General features: G+C 43.2%; 1 protein-coding gene across 9 annotated transcripts in view; it reads left to right on the top strand.

Moving 5' to 3' along the window:
* Positions 1 to 7567: 7567 nt before the first annotated feature.
* The window catches only part of LOC129817310 (neurexin-3b-like), a 184093-nt gene continuing 167219 nt past the window's right edge, over positions 7568 to 24441 (top strand). For 6 of the 9 annotated variants that reach the window (XM_055872413.1, XM_055872412.1, XM_055872411.1 and 3 more), the window contains exons 1-2: positions 7569 to 7839; positions 19722 to 20880. In XM_055872413.1, coding sequence (XP_055728388.1) covers positions 20184 to 20880 — 697 coding nt within the window. In that variant the 5' untranslated portion in view covers positions 7569 to 7839; positions 19722 to 20183. Of the gene's footprint in view, positions 7840 to 19721; positions 20881 to 24441 lie in introns of all 9 variants that reach the window. The other 3 variants (XM_055872406.1, XM_055872404.1, XM_055872405.1) reach the window with 1 other exon arrangement.

Raw genomic sequence — 24441 nt, 5'->3', positions numbered from 1 at the left:
GGGAATTTAGCCAGGACACCCCTACTCTTACGATAAGTGCCATGGGATCTTTAATGACCTCAGAGAGTCAGGACACCCGTTTAACGTCCCATCCGAAAGACGGCACCCTACACAGGGCAGTGTCCCCAATCACTGCCCTGGGGCATTGGGATATTGGGATATTTCTTTTTAGACCAGAGGAAAGAGTGCCTCCTACTGGCCCTCCAACACCACTTCCAGCAGCATCTGGTCTCCCATCCAGGGACTGACCAGGACCAACCCTGCTTAGCTTCAGAAGCAAGCCAGCAGTGGTATGCAGGGTGGTATGCTGCTGACAAGGTAAAAATGTGTTGTTCTGCCCCTGAACAAGGCAGTTAACCCACTGTTCCTAGGCAGTCAATTTGTTCTTAACTGACTTACCTAGTTAAATAAAGGTTAAAAAAAATAGCTGGTCTAAATTGGTCAGACACAAATGGAGTTTTTCTGTTCTAGACAGAAACTATCTGAAATCCGACTGGTCAGAGAAACAGAAGTTTAATTCTAGAAGTGTGCTTTTGGAATTTCCACCATTTTGTTTTTGGCCTGTTTTAAAGTCAAGGAGCCTTCTAACAAACTGTATCCGAATTCTCTCCGGGTGTCAAGGTCAACTGAGGGTCAAGGTTATACAACCCGAGTCAATGGCTGAAACACAATCCTCTATTTGTGCATCTGTGAGTGTGTTTCTGTGAATACAGGAGCGGATAGGAGCGCATCTTTCCCTTATGAATTATTTCTGCTTCCGAGTCTGTGTGCGTGCGTGCGCACACTTCTATATCTGTGTGTATGTGTGCCTCCGTGTTTGAGTTGCAATCTCCCTGCGATCATCAGGCCAAAGTCTGAGGCACTTAGGTATCACACAACTTGCCATGCCAGGTGTCCGGGTGCACAGGTGCCATGGCCAACATCTCCATGCTGTCTGGAGCCAGGGCAGCTCTACACTGAAAAACTGCATGGCATCAGAAAGCCTGACAGTATTCATAGCCCGGTATTAGTTAAAGCTGTGACGAGAATCACTTCCCATGTTGAATAGTAAGATGGAAGGCTGTGGAGTAGAGTCTAGTGGAACTGAGGTGGCCCCTTTCTATTCATACAGTATACAGTATACTTATGTCGGGCCCAGAGTTTTCCTGGTCAACTCTTGAGAAAAAATTATTGTAATTCTGAATTTAAAACATGAACACCAAACGTTGCATTCAATGCCCGCTCAATATTACAATGTTGCATTCAATGCCCGCGCAATATTACAATGTTGCATTCAATGCCCGCGCAATATTACAATGTTGCATTCAATGCCGGCTCAATATTACAATGTTGCATTCAATTTTCGCTCAATATTACAATGTTGCATTCAATGCCTGCTCAATATTACAATGTTGCATTCAATGCCGGCTCAATATTACAATGTTGCATTCAATTTTCGCTCAATATTACAATGTTGCATTCAATGCCCGCTCAATATTACAATGTTGCATTCAATGCCCGCGCAATATTACAATGTTGCATTCAATGCCGGCTCAATATTACAATGTTGCATTCAATTTTCGCTCAATATTACAATGTTGCATTCAATTTTCGCTCAATATTACAATGTTGCATTCAATGCCGGCTCAATATTACAATGTTGCATTCCATGCCCACTCAACATTACAATGTTGCATTCAATGCCCACTCAATATTACAATGTTGCATTCAATGCCCACTCAACATTACAATGTTGCATTCAATGCCCACTCAACATTACAATGTCGCATTCAATGTCCACTCAACATTACAATGTGTCACGCCTGCTCCCGCTCTCCCTCCCTGGCTCTCGAGGGCGCCAGGCTGCCCAGCACTACGCACTCCTGCCACCAGCATTATGCACACCTGTTTCCCTCGTCACGCGCATCAGCAATTCATTGGACTCACCTGACCTCAATCACCTGCTTTCATTACCTCCCCTATATCTGTCTGTTCCTGAGGTTGTTCCCAGCTTCAGCATTATTGTCGTCATGTCGTTCTGTTCCCCCTGTTCTGACGCTGTTCCTGTTCTATCACTTGTCCGTTCATTAAATGCTCTCTCCTTGCTTCTCATCTCCAGCGTCGGTTCTTACACAATGGACATGAGTCATGTTTGAAAGCCGATAGATCAGGGATCATCAACTACACTGAACAAATGATGTAAGGTGTTGGTCCCATGTTTCATGAGCTGAAATAAAAGTTACAGGAAATGTTCCATACGCACAAAAAGCTTATTTCTCCAAAATTCTGTGCACAAATATGTTTACATCCCTCTTAGTAAGCATTTCTCCTTTGCCAATATAATCCATCCACCTGACAGGTGTGGGACATCACGTAGCTGATTAAACAGCATGATCATTACACAGGTGCACATTGTGCTGGGGACAGTAAAAGGCCACTTTCAAATGTGCAGTTTTGTCACACAACACAATGCCATAGATGTCTCAAGTTTTGACGGAGCGTGCAATTGGCATTCTGAGTGCAGGAATGTCCAGCAGAGCTGTTGCCAGATAATTGAATGTCGTTTTAGAGAATTTGGCAGTATGTCCAACCGGCCTCACAATTGCAGACCACGTGTATGGCGTCGTGTGGGTGAGCGGTTTGCTGATGTAAATGTAGGGAACAGAGTGCCCATGGTGGCGGTGGGGTTATGGTATGGGCAGGCATAAGCTACGGACAATGAGCACAATTGCATTTTTTGATGGCAATTTGAATGCACAGAAATACCGTGATGAGATCCTGATGCCCATTGCAAGGCCTACTTTTTAAAAAGTATCTGTGAATGACAGATGCATATCTTTATTCCCAGTCATGTGAAATCCATAGATTAGGGCGTAATTTATTTATTTAAATTGACTGATTTCCTCAAATGGACTGTAAAATCTTTAAAATTGTTGCATGTTGCGTTTATATATTTTTTTCAGTATAGATTTAGCCACAGGCTTTATCTTAAGTGGATGATCAGGGGGTCGGAACATAATAACAAATCATTTGTGGACTGCATTTTGACCGCAAGAAGCCCAAACAGATATCATATTGGACTAAAACATAATCATTTCAAACCTTGCTTACATTTGTATATGTAGTAGTGGGTGTGAGGTGCACTGGTTTGTATCAAGAACTGCAACGCTGCTGGGTTTTTCACTGTCAACAGTTTCCCATGTGTATCAAGAATGGTCCACCACCCAAAGGACATTCAGCCAACTTGGCACAACAGTGAGAAGCATTGGAGTCAACATGGGCCAGCGTCCCTGCGGAACACTTTCGACACCTTGTAGAGTCCAAGTCCCAAAGAATTGAAGAATCTCTATTATGCGTGAGAATACTTTGGATTGGATTTCCAAAACTAAAATCACTTGGATCTAATTTGCTGGTGTTTATATCATTTTTTTCTGTCTAACAGTTGCACAGAAAACTTGGAGGGAAAAATAAAACCATTGAATTTGTCCCACGGGCCGCCAGGTGGTGAACCCTGTGATAGATAGATAGCCCCAGGCATGACACCACAGGATCAGAGGGTGATGAATGCAACACTTCTCTGTATTCTCTCTGTCTCTCTGTGAGGAATCAGTGGATTGTCTGTACAGGCTGGGAGGGATGCGGTAGAACACGCAGGTACCCAGGAGTGCAGAACACTCTCTCTGCGTTCAGATGTGTGTGTGTGTGTGTGTGTGTGTGTGTGTGTGTGTGTGTGTGTGTGTGTGTGTGTGTGTGTGTGTGTGTGTGTGTGTGTGTGTGTGTGTGTGTGTGTGTGTGTGTGTGTGTGTGTGTGTGTGTGTGTGACTGCGGTCTGAGATGAAGGTGTTAAGGCTCCGGTCTGCGTCAGACTAAACCCTCCCTGACAGGTTATTCTCCTCATTATGGTGGAAAACCCATTGAAGTGAAAAAGCAGTTTCTTCTCTCACCTCCTTCTGCTTTTTCAGTCTATCACACCTGAGTTTAAATACTTTTTGAAATCATTTCAAATAGTTTGCCTGGGCTTGATTGAGCTTGCCTGATGCAATGGAACCAAGAGAATAGTTGGAAAAGTACAAATCTGGCACTCCAAACAGACTGAAGCAAATAGTAAAAGTATTTGAAAGATTTCAAATAGTATTTGAACTCAGGTCTGCTATTTACAAGTATACGACCCTACATGGCCCCTACTGTATCCTTCTCAAGGCCTGATGTCAGTGTGAAACGCAGCTTTAACTCTGCTCCCTCTAAGGCCCTAACATACCAGATATATCCTGCCCAGGGCTTGATGGTTACATTAGCTTGACATTTATGATGAAATATCAGTCTCTCATCATTGGTATTTCAGCATGTTATTTCACTCCACCTACAGCCTCCTGCTCCATTGATTTGAATATCCATCCTGCTTAGCACCCATCAGTCCTATCCAGTGTGTGTGTGTGTGTGTGTGTGTGTGTGTGTGTGTGTGTGTGTGTGTGTGTGTGTGTGTGTGTGTGTGTGTGTGTGTGTGTGTGTGTGTGTGTGTGTGTGTGTGTGTGGGATAGCGCATGCGTGTATGCATCCGTGGTTTTGCCATGGGAGTAGTGGATGCCTCACACACACTAGGGAAGATAAATGGGTGTCGATTTAAAAGGACAGTTGTCTGTTTACTGACCAGAAGCAGCTGGCCAAATTCGTTTCTAATAGATATCCTTGGGAGTGTAATCACTTTGACCCCTTAATGGCCTCATCAGCCCACACACACGCACGCATGCACGCACGCACGCACACACACACACACACACACACACACACACACACACACACACACACACACACACACACACACACACACACACACACACACACACACACACACACACACACACACACACACACACACACACACACACACACACACAGAGAGAGAGAGAGGCAGGGCAGCATGCACACACACAGGCACGCTCACATGCATGCACACAAAAAGTGGCAGGTAACACATGCAATGGCAGGCACACACACACATAATGCACGCAGCTGGGGCTTGCGTGTGTGTGCATGCATGTGCGTGTGTGTGTATGAGGGAACATGTGTTGTGGGAAGGTGGTAAAGCATGATGCAGCATGATTAGGGTCCTCATGGCTTCATGGTTAATAGATAGCAGGGGAGCAGATGGTGTCCTGTTGGAGTCACCCGTGATACAAGTCAGTATTCGACGTTCATCCATGTCTGAGGACGTAGGGAGATGATGTTGAATCCGGCCACGAGGTGTTGTGGACGGGGATGGCGGATGGGTGTAAGCGTCTGCCTCTGTCTGGTTCAAAACAAAACGTTGCATGTTCGAATCCAGCAATAGAAAGTCGTTTTTTATATTTTTGTTTTAAGTCTATCCCAAACCTTAACCCTTACCTTAACCATTCAGAGTTAATGCCTAAACTTAACCCTAACCTTAAAAATGTGGAGTTAATTCATAACTTAACCATTAACACTTTGAAATGGGACGTTTGGAATAACTTCAAAATGTGAGGTTTGAGAAACTCGGGACCCTTCTATGCACCGGTGTTCTTTATGAATAGAGGGGATAGCTACATTTGGCACATGATTCAAAAATACCTTTGCAGAAACAGAAACATGGACAGCCATACTGAAACTACTGTAATTAGACAGTGTGTCTGTCTTTGCCTGTTACACTTTATGTGAAAGTACTGTACAGTAAACACAACAGTGACATAGAGAGGCTTCTGATGTTTGACAACTTTAAGATATTTGTCGTTCTGTAGGGGAAGGAATTTAGAGACGGCATGTGAAAGGTTTGAAGAACAGGGACAGGGAATATAGAGATAGGGATGGAGAGAGAGAAAGTGACAGGGAGATGGGAGATGGGAATGCAGAGAGCAGGAATACAGTACTATATAATGCAACAAAGGAGGTGGAGAAGGAGAGGGAAAAATAGGGACAGAGAGCGAGTGAGAGAGTGAAAAGGGACTGGAGAGAGAGTGAGAGCATGTGAGAGAGAGAGAAAAAGGGACTGGAGAGAGAGTGAGAGCATGTGAGAGAGAGAGAAAAAGAGAGCGAGAGAAAGCGAGAGAGAGAGAAAGAGAGATAAGGAAGGAAATAGACAGGGGGATGAATAGAGCAGGAAGTGTAATGCCATGACTCAGAAACCTCCGGTGTAGTGGGGAGGACAACCTGTCACCTCTTGCATCATTGAGCCAGGTCACATGTCACACGTCACATAGAATTCTCAGTGGGGGAGAAGTCACTGAGGGGAAAGGGTCACTGCCCTCCTCCAGACTGACGAAGGAGTGCTAGACCACTAGTCTAACAAATCCCATTCAATTCAAACGTTATTATCCTGGAATGATTAGGATTGCTACAGTGATGAGGGATGACTAGGCTAGCCTGCTGCTCTTTCATGGTGTAAAATATTTACGTCATTTTCACAGTAAAATGAGCAGCTCAATTTCCAGGTCAAGGAAATCATTGTATCTCATGAAATGTTCAGGTGGAAGATCTTTAAACCTGTTTGTTCAATATACTGTAATTGATTTGTCCAATTTTTTTATGAGGGAAGAGAAGATACACGTGTTATATCTGAGAGGCTATAGTGCTCTCATGGACAGTGCTTCTCATTATGACCATGTTTATATCATCACTGCCCAGACCTCTCTCTCTCTCTCTGTGTGTGTGTGTGTGTACATGCTATTACCAAATCCCATCCTATTATTTCTCAGGGGAGTTACTGTCTCTCTCCCTCTCCCCTCCCTCCATCCCGCTCACTCCCCCCTCTCTCATTAGACATGGTTACTGATCTAATCATTATTTCTGTACATTGTTTAGCCACATAGGCCTACCTCATATGTCACTACACCAGATTAGCTTTGATCTCAGCCCTACAAGACATGGCTACCCTATAGAGCTGATAAGGGCCAGGACACATTTCAGGGCAAAACCATCAGCTTGCATTGCAAGTAAGGGCTGCAACAGCATCATTATAGCAGGACCTTAGGCCTACCTTGGCATGATATAAACGTCACATTTCATTGAATAATAATAGCCTATTGTAATGTAGGTCAAAAGGAGGACAACCAAAGGTAACAAATATGTACCATAAGTGACTCATAAGCCATTTAAAATACGTCATCCATCAGCAGTCGTGACTCGTGAAACATTCAAGCTGCCAGTCTCTGTTTATCACTTCAGCACCATGGACAGAGTTACTACATTCAGATTCGAGAGAGTACCGTGTCATTGCATGACAACCGCAAAACAAGTCAAGTTTTCACTTTCCTAATGACTATTTAAAATCATAATCCCTGAGAGTGCCAGCCCTAGTAGCCTCTCCTAGTAGGGGAATTAGGTTAATAATGAAAAGTGGCTCATAATGAGAATCACAACGCCTGGTAATTGACCACAAAACAACTCAAAACATATAGGCTACACAACATTCCTATAGCTCAGCACGATGATTTTGACATTAGGCTTACTTGGCCTGAGGGCCAAACTTTCCCTCCTTTCAGTCGTATTTTCTACGTCTTTAAATGGCGTGTTTTGGGGAGTGAGTAGAGGGCGGGACGTGAGAGTGAGTGAGAGTCCAGTGCGAGCCCATCAGTTGCGCTGAGGAGAGCGAACGGCCCTGGGATAAGCGCGTTCACAAAGAGAGAGAGACAGGCTCGAGCCAGGGACAGAGAGAGACTGCTGTTCTGTTCAACACTAGACTACTGCGCTGCGCGCTTCACTGTTAATAATCTTCTCATCCCCCCATCATCACCACCAGCATCACGACCCCTATACTGGATGTGCTAAAACCAAAGAGCGTTTTGCTGTATATGGGACTTTGTTTTGGATTATTGGGATATTGTTTGGATCTACATAACATAAATAAAGGTAAGAATCGCAGTATATATGATGTTCTTTAATTGATTGATTGTAGCGGATAAAAAGACTCAAGTAGCCTAGGCTATAGCTTATAACACCGTGTTGGGTGTATTTGTAATTATTCACAAGCTTATATTTGGATATGATTACAGTGAGTCACATTAATTTCGCATGGACTATTTTTGGAAAAGACGATATGTCCACACAAAACACAAAATAGTTAACTAGGTTAATATGGCATTTGAAACAAACGATTTGTGGATAAGGTCGAGGCATATTATGAGGCTACACATAGCTCGTCATGTTGAGGAGCAAAATGCATGCATTAAAAAGTTTCAATTCGTTAAACGGCTGTAAAAGGGTAATTCCAGCATTTCTGTGCCCTTTGCGAAGTGTAAAAAACGTTTGATTTCACGTAATTTTTACATTCTGTCATAAAGAGTACATGTTCAACTTAATAAAAAAACACGTTTTCCCATCTCAAGAGGTAAAAAAGAAGGACAAAAAGTATGGTAAGCGCCAAATAAAGTAACATGGTTGACATAAACAGGGTTGACAATTCCATCTTAAATCAGCCATGAATACCGTTGTGAAAGGGGGAACGGAAGCTTGTTGTGTGCAACAGGGAGGGGCAATTTAATGCAAGTTTAACCCAAAAATGTAATAAAAAAAAATGTCAAGCCTGTCTCTCTACCGGGTTGAACTGTTATGCTTAGACCCACTCAGTATTCCACCACAAAACACCAGAAAATTGGCAAAGAGTCTAGACCCAGATCACCTGCTTTTACTCTATCTTTTTAAAGGAATAGTTTCTCCATATTAAAAACGAGACTTCAGTTCATTTAACAGGATTGACCTTAAAAGTAGAGATATATGTAATTCAATCACAAATCACATGAAATAAATAATCATCTTCAGAAATGACTTTGTCAAAGCAACAAAATAATTAGGGCTTTCCAATGATGGTGGAACTTGGAGAAATGTTGGGAAGTGGGTTAAAGAAATTACAAGGTTGACGGAGGGACATGTTAAAATGCTGAATTTTGGCACTTCAGCAAGCATTTATTGAATTATCCATGTGGTCTATATTAAAGGTTACTTAATTTAATATAACATTAGTAAAAAATGAATATTGGCACTCTTTTTGTGGAATGACCAATACATGCACTCCCCACATTGCGCCAAGCTTTCGGGGACTAGGCATCTGAATTACGTGGGAAAAGCGTGATATGAACTATTTCGACGAATTCATCAACCCTTCTGTAATCTCGAAAGTATGTTCCAAAACAAGAAGGAACGAACCCAAACCATCTACCGACTCATCGGTCAAATCCTCAAATCCCCCAGACTGCCCCCGTGCGTGGAGCGGGAGAAATGCGCAACGAGAGACAGCATCACGAAGTAGGTTACGTTTTACTGAATGTCTGTTGAAATGATCTTTCTTTTGCGCCCTCTTTAAAACATGTTATTTTAAACGATAGGAATAGTGTATTACGGCAGGAGATATGGCTTAGTCTAAGAATTCAACTTTTCTAAGCCAGGCTTGTGGACGGGGCATCCTAGTAGGCTGTTTGGTGTAAGGATACGGCTACGTATTTATATTTCAAGGCAACCCTTCAAACTGATGTTTTAAACATGTGGATTGAGGCACACGTTTTAGTCAGGAATGCAGGCCTATTTTCGAATTGACTTTTGAAATGGCTCATGTGGACCGTAAACCCTATAAGAGTCAAACTACGAGCACCCATTTCAACTATATGGCATTATTATCTGTAGGTACAGTAATGACAGAAAACTACAAAGCTGAAAAGTGTGCTTGTCATGTTGTGCATTTCGAAGCAGCGGTGTGACGCTCCATCGCGTGTCAAAGTCTGTTTGGCGTGATTTGATGCGAAATTAAACCGAGCCTTCAATGAGAGAGAATCTCCGTGCCGAGTGAATGTGACAGATAAAGAACGCAGCAGGAGGGAGGCAGAGAGAGGAGAGTTCAGCTCACACTGACTGCGAGATACATTACGGCCGGTTTAGTCATCGACAGAAACCGTTGTCGATATACTGTATCTCCAACAATGAAGACAAAATTAATCATTTATGCCAAGTCAATGTCTATACGGTAACGGTATCGCGTGACACTGCAGTTAAATAATTAAGCGTATATGTAACGGGAAATACAGGCCTATAGGGTAATGCGTAATTCATTCGTTTTAACTCCAACAGCAATTACAGACCTAATAAAAAAAAACGTAGACCAATACAGAGGGGCAAAGCCAACTGTTTATTATAATGGGAGTCCCTGAATCTGTAATATAACCCCTGAAACATTGTTTTAATTCAAGAGAAGGACACCTGATCCGAAAGTATTATGCATACAATAACTCGTCTCATCCTGATGGACTGGAGCAGGGATAGGGAGAGGCTGTTCATAGAAAGGCTACCTGGATATCAGGTTTCATTGGGCCCATGGCCCCGTATTATTGCCATGACTTCTGAATGGCAACCCTAGTACCTTATTAGCTGATACTAGGTCTTTGTCCAAAAGGGCACTCTCTTCCCTACACAGGGCTCCACTTTTGACCAGATCCCCTTTTGAGCAGAGCTCTATGTACCCTGGTCAAATGTAATGCACTATATATCTCTCATTGTAATGCACTATATATCTCTCATTATAGGAGTAATAACATGAACGTATCAATGGGTCAGAGGTCACTACACCCTTCCAGGCTCTTTAACCTCTCTAGGCCTACTATCCCCAGATGGATTTGCCTTAAGACAGTGATAACTACCAGGCCTGTGGCTAATAATTACTAGGCCAACTAAGCCTACGACATCTGAATGGCAACCCTAACTAGTACCTTATCAGCTGATACAAAAATAAACATGATAAATATGTACCCAAGCATGATGGTTGTGAATGTCTCCGTACCCAATGGAACCATATTCCCTATATAGTGCACTACTTTTGATGAAGGCTCATAAGGCTCTGGTCAAAAGTACTTTACTGTGTAGGGAATAGGGTGCCATTCTGGATGCATACCAAGAGCGAGGAGGTCCAGGCCTAGCATGGGGGTTGTCAACGAGAGGCACAGCGTTGCATTAACATAGTGTATCAGTTACCAGAGCTCAATAGCAGGCTGGCTGCTCTATGTAGATAGATGAACTATTCAGAACAGGCAGGTGGTGATTAAAGGGCCTATTGTGTGTCAGAGTACGTTGTTCTGGTATCGTCATGATTGGACTAGGCTTTTGTCTGGGGCTCGAGAGACCATGGCCAGGCCAATACGACTACAAGAGCAGAAGGCTGGTTGAGTACACATGTAGGCCTACGGTTCTGTTTGTATAAGGTTACAGGTACAATATACAAATTCTGCGGGCTGCCACTCAAAAATAAAAATAAAACAAACATTAAAAAAGGTAGATAAGTATAAAGTTTGGATCCCTTTGCTTTGGAAACTAAGTGTATTTATATTTCTAAATGTAATTTAAAAAATACAATTATGGGAGTTACCCCATCAATTGACTAGCCTTTATTTCATCTTTATCAATAGCTGTTTGCGATGGTAACTAAAGATATGCTAATGAGAGGGATTGTGGAGCTGCTGGATAATTAGTCCAATTTCTCAGGCTGCAGAAGGTCCTTGGAGATACAGTGCATTCGGATAGTATTCAGACCTCCTTTACTGTTTCCACATTTTCTTACGTTACAGCCTTATTCTAACATTGATCAAATAATTTTTTCCCTCACAATCTACACACATTACCCCATAATGACAAAGTGAAAACAGTTTTATTATTACATTTAAAAAAAAGAAAAACCTCATTTACATAAGTATTAAGACCCTTTGCTATGAGACTTGAAATTGAGCTCAGGTGCATCCTGTTTCCATTGATCATCCTTGAGATGTTTCTACAATTTGATTGGAGTCCACCTGTGGTAAATTCAATTGATTGGACATGATTTGGAAAGGCACACACCTGTCTATATAAGGTCCCACGGTTGACAGTGCATGTCAGAGCACAAACCAAGCCATAAGGTAGAAACACCGAGACAGGATTGTGTCGAGGCACAGATCTGGGGAAGGGTACATAAAAAAGGTCTGCAGCATTGAAGGTCCCCAACAACACAGTGGCCTTCTTCATTATTTTTTTTTTACCCCCTTTTCTCCCCAATTTTCGTGGTATCCAATCGCTAGTAATTACTAACTTGTCTCATCGCTACAACTCCCGTACGGGCTCGGGAGAGACGAAGGTTGAAAGCCATGCGTCCTCCGAAGCACAACCCAACCAAGCCGCACTGCTTCTTAACACAGCGCACCTCCAACCTGGAAGCCAGCCGCACCAACGTGTCGGAGGAAACACCGTGTACCTGGCCCCCTTGGTTAGCGCGCACTGCGCCCTGCCCGCCACAGGAGTCGCTGGAGCGCGACGAGACAAGGATATCCCTACCGGTCAAACCCTCCCTAACCCGGACGACGCTATGCCAATTGTGCGTCGCCCCACGGACCTCCCGGTCGCGGCCGGCTGCGACAGAGCCTGGGCGCGAACCCAGAGACTCTGGTGGCGCAGCTAGCACTGCGATGCAGTGCCCTAGACCACTGCGCCACCCGGGAGGCCCGCCTTCTTCATTCTTAAATAGAAGAAGTTTGGAACCACCAAGAATCTTCCTAGAGCTGGCCGCCTAGGTCAAACTGAGCAATCGGGGGAGAAGGGCCTTGGTCAGGCAGGTGACCAAGAACACAATGGTCACTCTGACAGAGATACAGAGTTCCTCTGTGGAGATGGGAGAACCCTCCAGAAGGACAACCATCTCTGCAGCACTCAACCAATCAGGCCTTTACGGTAGAGTGGCCAGACGGATGCCACTGCTCAGTAAAAGTCATGACAGCACTCTTGGAGATTGCCAAAAGGCACCTAAAGGACTCTCAGATATGAGAAACAAGATTCACTGGTCTGACGAAACCAAGATTGAACACTTTGACCTGAATGCCAAGCGTCACGTCTGGAGGAATCCAGGCACCGCTCATCACCTGGCCAATACCATCTCTACGGTGAAGCATGGTGGTGGCAGCATCATGCTGTAGGGATGTTTTTCAGCAGCAGGAACTGGAAGACTAGTCAAGGATCGAGGGAAAGATGAACGGAGCAGAGTACAGAGAGATCCTTGATAAAAACCTGCTTCAGAATGCTCAGGATCTCAGACTGCGTTGAAGGTTCTCTTTCCAACAGGATAACGACCCTAAAACAACTCAGAAGTGGCTTCGGGACAAGTCTCTGAATGTCCTCGAGTGGCCCAGCCAGAGCCCGGACTTGAAGCCGATGGAACATCTCTGGAGAGACCTGAAAATAGCTGTGCAGCAACGCTCCCCATCTAAGTGCCAAGCTTGTAGCATCATACACAAGAAGACTTGAGGCTGTAATCTCTGCCAAAGGTGCTTCAACAAAGTAGTGAGTAAAGTGTTTGAATACTTGTGTAAATGTGATATTTCCGTAAAAAATAAAATAATGCATTTGTTAAAAAAAATCGAAAAACATGTATTTTCTTTGTTATTTAGGGGTATTGTGTGTACATTGATGAGGAGAAAAAAAACAATTAAATCAATTTTAGAATAAGGCTGTAACGTAACAAAATGTGGAAAAGGTGAAGGGGTCTGAATACTTTTCGAATGTACTGTATACCCACCACTAGAACCAAGTGGATGTCACAGGCTAGAACACCTTCCCCCTTACCTCACTGTAGTGCAGTCATAAGTAGGAAATAGTAGCATTAAGACAGAAACGGATCATTTTTCATAATTATTTATGGGCTCACCTTATTGTATGTGGGACAAGAAACATATTTTTTTAATTTGGGAGCACTTTACATTGCAGCACTTGTAACAGCATGGTAATAGTATTAGTTTCTCTGGACCCCCGCAAAGTCAGAGTTCACCTCCCCCTCTCCTCCCTACAAGCCACTCACAAAGATTAGACTACCGATCACTGTTCATAGCGTTGAAATTGCTGCATGTCTATGCGGCTGCCTATCGAATCGATGATAGGCTTTCTGTGGTGCCAGGGCATGTAGCCTACAGTGGCGGTCAGTGCCGTTTAAGATGAGGGAGGACAATTTTTCTTTCGTGAGCAGGGCCTTATTTCTATTACAGCGTGTTGGATGACTCTCATTCATATTCCATTCACCCTGTTCAATGTAACATTGATAGGTTTATGCTACTATATGATACTCACATTTTCCCTATACCCATCATGAGGTTGCTACAATCTAGCTTATGAATGAAAGTTTACAACGTAGGTGCACACAGGTTGAGAGACAAATTTGAGGTGACAGACAGTGACACATGGACAGACAGTGACACATGGACAGACAGTGACATTCAATAACACCTTGCACACTCTTGCCTGCATCTATCTGATATAGGGTGTAATCATCAGTTCAACAGTTGAAAATAAGAGTTTCTATTTGACAGATTCAGCTACGTTTATCCCCATTTTGTTCCATTTGCTTCCGTTTAAGAAACGTTTTTCAACAGAATCGGCAGAATGAATACACCCCTGATCATGCGTAAACACAGTTCACTTTCATGGCAGACCCGTCCTATGCTCTCTCCTTCTCTCACCTCTTCCCTTCGCTTCAATGCACAACACATCAGCTACATGTGACCAGGTGAAAAAACATTTCCAAGCCAAACCGCTACACACAGCCTACATCGATGTCACCATATTAGCTAAAGTAACGTCATAGTCAGCATAGCTAATAGAACTAATGCGTTAGTAAACCTGCTACAATCATGCAGTAACGTTACAGTGTACAGTCAGTAAGCAGTTACACTGGCGGCTCTGGTGGAAATAAATTATTAATACCAAAAGCTTACCTTGACTTGGAAGAGTTCCAGTGTTGTGTTGGAAAGTCATAGCCACTTAGCTAAGAAAGCATCCCTCTTTTTGAGCAAGGTGTTTCCGTACACTAAACTAGCTAGCTGCCTTTGCTAGATAGGTAAGGTAAACTGAAAGTGAAAAAAATACACTCTCTCTCACTATATACAGTTGAAGTCAGAAGTGTACATACACTTAGGTTGGAGTCATTAAAGCTCGTTTTTCAACCACTCAACAAATGTATTGTTAACAAACTATAGTTTTAGCAAGTCGGTTAGGACATCTACTTTGTGCATGACACAAGTCATTTTTCCAACAATTGTTTACAGACAGATGATTTCACTTATAAATCACTGTATCACAATTCCAGTTGGTCAGAAGTTTACATACACTAAGTTGACTGTGCCTTTAAACAGCTTGTAAAATTCCAGAAAATGATGTCATGGCTTTAGAAGTTTCTGTTAGGCTGATTGACATAATTTGAGTCAATTGGAGGTGTACCTGTGGATGTATTTCAAGGCCTACCTTCAAACTCAGTGCCTCTTTGCCTGACATCATGGGAAAATCAGCCAAGACCTCAGAGAAAAAATTGTAGACCTCCACACGTCTGGTTCATCCTTGGGAGCAATTTCTAAAAACCTGAAGGTACCATGTTCATCTGTACAAACAATAGTACGCAAGTAAAAACACCACGGGACCACGCAGCCGCCATACCGCTCAGGAAGGAGACGCGTTCTGTCTCCTAGAGATGAACATACTTTGGTGCGAAAAGTGCAAATCAATTCCAGAACATGAGCAAAGGACCTTGTGAAGATGCTGGAGGAAACAGGTACAAAAGTATCTATATCCACAGTAAAACGAGTTCTATATCGACATAACCTGAAAGGCTGCTCCACAAGAAAGTTAGGAAGAAGCCACTGCTCCAAAACCGCCATAAAAAAAGCCATACTACGGTTTGCAAATGCACATGGGGACAAAGATCGTACTTTTTGGAGAAATGTTCTCTGTTCTGATGAAACAAAAATAGAACTGTTTGGCCATAATGACCATCATTATGTTTGGAGGAAAAGGGGAGGCTTGCAAGCCGAAGAAAGTCATCCCAACCGTGAAGCACAGGTGTGGCAGCATCATGTTGTGGGGGTGCTTTGCTACAGGAGGGACTGGTGTACTTCACAAAATAAATGGCTTCATGAGAGAGGAAAATTATGTCGATATATTGAAGCAACATCTCAAGACATCAGTCAGGAAGTTAAAGCTTGGTCGCAAATGGGTCTTCCAAATGGACAATAACCTCAAGCATACTTCCAAAGTTGTGGCAAAATGGCTCAATTAAGGACAACAAAGTCAAGGTATTGGAGTGGCCATCACACAGCCCTGACCTCAATCCTATAGAAGATTTGTGGGCAGAACTGAAAAAATGTGTGCGAGCAAGGAGGCATACAAACCTGACTCAGTTACACCAGCTCTGTCAGGAGGAATTGGCCAAAATTCACCCAATCTATTGTGGGAAGCTTGTGGAAGGCTACCTGAAACGTTAGACCCAAGTTAAACAAAAAGCAATGCTACTAAATACTAATTGAGTGTATGTAAACTTCTGACCCACTGGGAATGTGATGAAAGAAATAAAAGCTGAGATAAATGATTCTCTCTACTATTATTCTGACATTTCACATTCTTAAAATAAAGTGGTGATCCTAACTGATCTAAGACAGGGAATTTTACTTGGATTAAATGTCAGGAATTGTGAAAAACTGAGTTTAAATGTATTTTGCTAAGGTGTATGTAAACTTCCGACTTCAACTGTGTATATTTGTCTCTGGCTTTTGCTTCATTTTGGAAGAAATGTATTTGTTTAAAACTGTTAAACTATTGTCTTTCTCTCTCTTTGAGTCAACTACTCACCACATTTTATACACTGCAGTGCTAGATAGCTGTACCTTACGCTTTCATTACTAGATGAATTATCTGTTCCTTTGATTGGGTGGACAACATGTCAGTTCATGCTGCAAGAGCTCTGATATGCTGGATGATGTACTCCAGAAGTTGTCATAATTATTGTGTAAGTCAATGGAAGGGGGTGAAAACCATGAGCCTCCTAGGTTTTGTTTTGAAGTCAATGTACCCAGAGGAGGACGGACGCTAGCTGTCCTCCGGGTACACCATTGTGCTACCCTACAGAATGTTGTTGAGGCTACTGTAGACCTTCTTTGCAAAATAGTGTTTTAATCAGTTATTTGATGATGTGGTTATATTTTGTGTAGTTTTATCTAAAAAGGATACATTTTTAAATGTTTTACAATTAAAACATTTATGAAATTCACTGAGGAGTACGGTCCTCCCCTTCCTCCTCTGAAGAGCCTCCACTGGTAGCCTATAGCTTTGCTTTAGCTAAAGGATGTATGTTTACAGGGAGGCGTATTTGGTTGTCATTAGCTTATGTTAAACCTAACGTTAGACAAAGCTTTACACTCTGTCGCGATGCTGCCATTTAGACTGCTGGCTGGCGGCAATAATGTAATTACTTGTTCAGTTATTAAAGCTGGAAATAGAAACACAAAAACAGCCCCAGACCATTATTCTTCCTCCACCAAACTTTACAGTTGGCACTACGCATTGGGGCAGGTAGCGTTCTCCTGGCATCGGCCTAACCCAGTTTCCTCCGTCGGACTGCCAGATGGTAAAAGCGTAATTCGCTACAGAAAACGCGTTTCCAATGCTCCAGAGTCCAATGGCCGTGAGCTTTACCCAACACCAGCCGACGCTTGGCATTGCATATGGGGATCTTAGGCTTGTGTGTGGCTGCTTGGCCATGGAAACCCATTTCATGAAGCTCCCGGTGACCAGTTCTTGCACTTACGTTGCTTCCAGAGGCAATTTGGAACTTGATAGTGATTGTTGCAACTGAGGACAGGCGATTTTGACTTGCTATGCTCTTCAGCACTCGGCGGTCTCATTTTGTGAGCTTGTGTGGCCTACCACTTCGCGGCTGAGTCGTTGTTGCTCCTAGACGTTTCCACTTCACAATAACAGCACTTATAGTTGACTAGGGCAGCTCAGGCAGGGCAGAAATTTGAGAAACTGACTTGTTGGAAAGGTGGCATCCTACGACGGTGCCACATTGAAAGTCACTGAGCTCTTCAGTACGGACCATTTTACCCCCAATATTTATCTTTGGAGATTGCATTTCTGTCACCTGTCAGCAACGGGTGTGGCTTAAATAGCCAAGTCCACATACTTTTGGCCATAGAGTGGATATCTATATACAGTATTTAGCTGCTATTTAGTTGCTATTTATAAAATAAATGACACATTAAATAAATACACTTTCAATGAGAAAAAAATAAGTTGGCTTGAGGATCATTTCAGCCACTATTTATTGTTGAACTCAGTAGGTTACAATATTCAAGGTAAATTACATTTAATAAAATAAAACGTAATCTAACTTGAGAGACTCCCCTGGTCTCCTGAAGTCCTCCTTGCTGCTTCTCTCTCTGTCTCTCTCTTTTTTTCTACGTAGAGGCCTATAGTAGCTACAGTATGCGACTGCGTCGCTTTGCATTTTTGTGTGCAAAATAATGTTTTCACCACGGCCTCTAGGGGCAGGTTGTGGACACGACTGTTTTCCATACTGAGTATTGCCAACCCAGACAGTCTTTCCTGAGACATTGTGCATTATACTGTATGTCCGTTGTGCTACACACAATTTAAACTTAGTCTTGGAGGACGCATGCCAATATATACCAGATCAGGGGCTGTAGATATTGCAACCACACAACTCAAACGCAGTTTAACCAGTATGAACGAAATTGCAAATCACTTTGTTTGTTCAATCCCTCAAGGTACTGTTGTCCGCTAAAGATTAATACCTGTTTGTATCTGCCAACATATTGGCTGTCCAGTATCCAGACGACCTGTCCCCAGAGCTTCCTATACATTTCATCTCTTTCCGTAATGTGTTGAGGCCGGCAATTAAGGAGAATGAGAGAGGCTCAGTCAAAGCTGCTGCAGAACTGCTGTATTTGAAGCAGCACTCACTTCTGCCCAGTTTCCCTGATGTTGCTACGGCAATCAAGCTGTTTTTATCACCCCTGTAAGTGTCGCTTCTGCGGCGAGATCGTTTTCTAAACTAAAACTCATGAAGAACTACCATAGAAGCATTCTGTCTGATACGAGCTTCAGAACACCTGAGTAAGATCCACTCATTGCACAGGCGCCGTCGTAGCCTTGACCACAGCACGTTCAACGATATCCTCTTACTTCTAAAAAAGTTCAATTTTTAATTTTTCAAGGCCTGAGGCTTTATTTTTTGTCTCATTCCTGAAGCCCAAGAAACCTGTTCACCAGATTTCATAACATTTCTATGCTGACTGAATGGGACACTACAATTCAAGCCTTCAACTCTCAGTGTATATAATGATAAGTAATCTTAAAGCCTGAAGATAACGCCAGTTGCTATTCAGATAAAACAAGTGATTGGTAGACCACGTCCAAAAATGAAAATGATTATGATAAACCTTTAATGTGTGTTTAAACTACTTGATCACTGAGATGCGACCAAATCAGTGTCACAAACTAGGCTCTCATTAGCTCAGTTGATTGTAGCACATAAAAGGCAGTTGTAATATCTAAATGTTTATGGGTTGTAAAAGGGCAATTTTCTCACATGATGATTTTTGGAAGGTATACCTGTAAATCATTCTTTTTATGATAATTTGGTGTGTTTTGAACCTCTATTTCTGGCAGCTATATTCATTTCAATACAACTTTATTTGTCCCCTCAGGGGCAATTAGCCATTAGCCAATAGTCAATAAATGCTTTTGGTGAGCTGGTACTCTTACGTGCGAATAATGATACAATTCCTGTTGTTTTTCAGTTACAGCTTTGGTTTGCCTAAAGCTGGACCAGGACATTTTATGCTGATTTAGACTGTTTTGTTTCTCCCTTTGTGGAACCTACACTCTAATCATGTTTTTTGGTGAGCTGAGTAACTATACGGAATAATGATGGAATTTCTGTTTTGCAGTTGCGGGAAGTTCTGTAAGGCCTGAAACTGGACTAGAACATACAGCACAGTGCCACAGGGCGTTGCTACGGATCTGAAGCCAAGATGGTCGCCGTCTGTTTTAATCCTTGCAGTCGCCTCAAAGGAAAATCCTCGGATGGGCCTCTGTATCACTGACAGAACACACTGAGGATCAGCATTGTCGATAGGTAGGAAGACGGATATTTACTCCTCTTCTTGGATTGGAAGACTGGGATTCGACTGGAGGATTTTCACCCTTTAAATAGCCTCTGGTCTATAGCACAATCAAAAGGATATGGCATCATCTTCTTAAATAAGACATTGCACGCGTGGGACACAGTACATTAAATATATCAGTCTTTGAAACAAAAAAACACACCTGATGCTATTGACAATCTAAGGATCTCTTCCTCTAACAACTAACCCCAACTGGCACAGTCTACCCGCCGCATTTTTTCTGCAATGAAATCCTTTAGTCTCTCCCAGCGTGTTCTCCTGCTGCTCAGTACTCTGCTGGGCCTGTGCCAGGGTCTGGAGTTCACAGGCTCCGAGGGTCAGTGGGCTCGGTACGTCCGCTGGGACGCCAGCACCAGAAGTGAGCTCACCTTCCAGTTCAAAACAGCCGCGTCCGACGCCCTAATCCTCTACTTTGACGATGGCGGCTACTGCGACTTCCTGCTCCTCACGGTAACGGACGGGAAGCTCCAGCTCTGCTTCAGTGTCGACTGCGCCGAGACCACGGTCACCTCTGACAAATCGGTCAACGACAGCCGCTGGCATTTCGCTACAGTCAGCCGACACAACCTCAGAACGGTCCTAGCCCTGGACGGGCAGACCAAGGCGGACGAGGTTCGACCACAGCGCCAGTTCATGAAGATCGTCAGCGACCTCTTCCTCGGAGGTGTACCCGGAGACATCAGGACCTCGGCCATCACCCTGCCGACGATTAGAGAGCTGCCACCGTTCAAAGGAGTTATCACAGACCTGAATTACGGGAACAAGGTTCCCACGCTGATCAACAGTCAGAAGGTGCGTCTGGAGATGATGGGTCTCTGTACAGAGAACCCGTGTGAGAACGGAGGCCACTGCTCCATGGCTGATGGAGAACCCTACTGTGACTGCTCCAAAACTGGATATACGGGACGGACCTGCGGTGAAGGTAAGATCGTTCAGTCATAACGACCAATGTCTTTGTTGAATGTAGATAGCTAGGTACAAATAATGAATGCTAAAGGTGTTTATACAATATTTGAATTGAATGAACTGACTCTTTTCTCCAAGGTTTTTGCTACACTATTTGTACCATTTCCATGTTGAAAAAAAAATATTTACAAGAACATGTCCACAGATTCAGCTCGAACAGAAAACATGGACATCTCTGTGTGGGTGGTTCCTCTTTCACAGTTTATTTTAAATGAATTGTATGTTGTATGTGGGAGTTATATTGGAAGTGATATACCAGGATATACCCTCTGCGTTCTATTATTGCTTTCATGAGAAATCTGTACAGGGATGCAATACTGTTTGATATTACAATGTTCAGTCATTTTTCTTCCCATATATTCAGCTCCTGCAAGTGTTACAGGGGCCAGAAGGTACAAAATGGTTTGAATAATAAGGAACAGCTTTATCGTTCTCCTCTTGGTCACTTATGCCAAGGCTGTCTCTGCTATGTGTCTTATTGAAATGTAGTGCTCTGACAAAGCTCATAGTAAATTACTACTTTAGTCCTTAGTTCTGCCTTCATGAGACAGGAAGCTACTGTATCTCTCAGACAACATCACCTCCTTCCTCTTTTTCATCGGTCTGGAGTGTATTTGGGGGGCTTTGAGACTAGAGACTCATGATGGCTGAGTTTGATTCACTGCTGACCCACTTCCTGTTATTGCCTGGTTAGGTCACTTCCTGGCTGGTTAGGCCAGAGTGAAAGGTTGAATAATGACGCAACTCCATCTTGAAATACAGGGGATGAATGCACACTGACTACTCCTCCATTTGTGGCTTGTTACCTTATACTGCAGCTCTTTTTCCCATTTTTGGTTCAAATTTTTTAAGGGTTTCAAACATATATTTTTATTTTGGATATTAGCTATTTACTCCACCCCACTGCTATGCTTAGCATTCCAAAACACAAGATACTGTATGTCAGAAAAGCATACATGTCCGCTGCACTGTCAGTCTCAGTTACTGGGCGTTATCCTTTAGTCTGGTTCCGTTCTCTCTCAGCCACTGTCTAACAATGAGGAGAGGAGAAGAGATCCACCCATTCGTTTGAGAGCTTCTCTCAGGCCGACACAGAGCTGCCATGGGAGCGATAACATTCTTGTGCTAAAACAACTGAGATTTAATAGGTTGCTTGTGATTCAGGACGACGGTTGAATAGAGGGCCATGTCACCGCCCCAGGGCAGTGCTTCTAATTTACAACGCAGCACTCCTATTGGTGGAGAGGACAAACGCCACTAGACAGGAGCACAGCACTGAGAGCACTCTCCTGCTGTGCTAACTGGAACAGCCCCCTGTGTCCAGCACGCACACAACTTTCCAGTCTCTCTCTCTCTCTCTCTCTCTCTCTCTCTCTCTCTCTCTCTCTCTCTCTCTCTCTCTCTCTTTCTCTCTTTCTCTCTTTCTGTCTTTCACTCTTTCTCTCAGTCTCTCTCTCTCTCTTTCTCTCTTTCTCTCGGTCTCTCTCTCTCTCTCTCTCTCTCTCTCTCTCTCTCTCTCTCTCTCTCTCTCTCTCTCTCTCTCTCTCTCTCTCTTTCTCTCGGTCTCTCGGTCTCTCTCTCTCTCTCTCTCTCTCTCTCTCTCTCTCTCTCTCTCTCTCTGTCTCTCTCTCTGTCTCTCTCTCTCTCAATTTCAATTCAATTCAATTCAATTGACTTTATTGACATGGTAAGTTCGTTATTACTTACATTGTCAAAGTATACATATCGAAAAATAGAAATCAAATATATATGTATATATATACAAAATATATATATATTTATATATAAATAAATGGTGGGACCAACAGCAATAATAACAGTAGTAGTGGACATGGGATTACCATTAACAACAACTACAACAACAATATTAATCCGAACAACAATAAATTTACACAACAGTAGTAGACCAGTGTCAATATGACTTGAGAAGACATATGACCTGGTATGAAAGACAAAACAAAACTAACTCTCTCTCTCTCTCTCTTTCTATCGGTCTCTCGGTCTCTCGGTCTCTCTCTCTGTCTCTCTCTCTCTGTCTCTCTCTCTCTGTCTCTCCCTCTCTCTCTCTCTCTCTCTCTCTCTCTCTCTCTCTCTCTCTCTCTCTCTCTCTCTCTCTCTCTCTCTCTCTCTCCCCCACCCCTCTATATCTCTCCCTCCGATTAATTTATGTGGCTGATTGTTGATTACGCCGCGGAGACGCTGAAGCATAATTAGGAGGATGATGAGAGCAGAAATGGCTAATTTGACCAGGAAACTCTGGGACAAATACCACACTAAATTCAAACTGACGTCTGCAATCGACAACGCCTTATAGGGGGTTCTTATTGTTACAGTATGTCTACAACTGCTAAAGCATGTTGTTTTTTCTTCAGACACTATTGCACGGCAGTACAGTACAGAGAGCATATTTTGCCCACATTGCTTAACATCACCGTCAGCACATGAGACATTAGAGACACAACCAGACATAAGTCTGTGTCTGTGGTGTGTCTGTGTAGTGTCTGTGTAGTGTCTGTGTAGTGTCTGTGAGACTGATTGAGGATTTTGATGCTGCATCATGTGTTACGCTAATGAGTAATGGATGCAATCTGTCGGACCTGTAAGTGTTTACTGTGTGTGTGTGTGTGTGTGTGTGTGTGTGTGTGTGTGTGTGTGTGTGTGTGTGTGTGTGTGTGTGTGCGTGTGTGTGTGTGTGTGTGTGTGTGTGTGTGTGTGTGTGTGAGTGTGAGTGTGTGTGTGTGTCTTTAGCCATGCAGCCAGCCAGTCTGCCGTACACACACACACTCACACTCACACACACACACACACACACACACACACACACACACACACACACACACACACACACACACACACACACACACACACACACACACACACACACACACACACACACACACACACACACACACACACACACACAGCTGCAGTTAGAGTTATCCTAGCGGGCCCTGGAGCAGGATTCATACAGCAGGCAGATGGCAAGGCCCACTAGACCTCAGAAGCATTTAGCATTTAGACTGGGATGGGCTATATGACGTATGCTCAGCTCATAGTTTTCACAGTTGTTAACTTCAACCTAGCCTGCTTAAAGGCCATGTATGCAATGTACAGTGTAGTGCAATTCAGTGATTAGCGTTTGAATGTGTACATGAACTATAGGCTAAACTAATCAAGTGACAATGGGTTAGTTTAGCCTATATTATAGTAGCTGAAACAAGAGGATTGGGTTTAGCCTAGCCTAGCGGAAACATCATCATCAGGCCTTAGCCCCACAGCATGATTAGATTAGCCCTAGCTAGCTGAAACATCATCAACAGCAACATTATCGTCAAAGCCTGCCCTGGGTTAGCTTAGCCTAGCTGTAGCTAGCAAAAGCTTCATTAGCAACTAGCAATCAGGATTAGGTTAGCTTAGCTAGCTGAAACTTCATATTATGACTTGGTTAGCCTTGCTAGTTGAAACATCATCATCATTAAACATTACATCAGCACCATCATCATCCCCCAGCCCTCCC

This window comes from Salvelinus fontinalis, chromosome 20 (genome assembly GCF_029448725.1).
Source record: "Salvelinus fontinalis isolate EN_2023a chromosome 20, ASM2944872v1, whole genome shotgun sequence".
NCBI lineage: Eukaryota > Metazoa > Chordata > Actinopteri > Salmoniformes > Salmonidae > Salvelinus > Salvelinus fontinalis.
The sequence above is the reverse complement of the archived record's forward strand: the minus strand, read 5'-3'. Positions and strand labels throughout refer to the sequence as shown.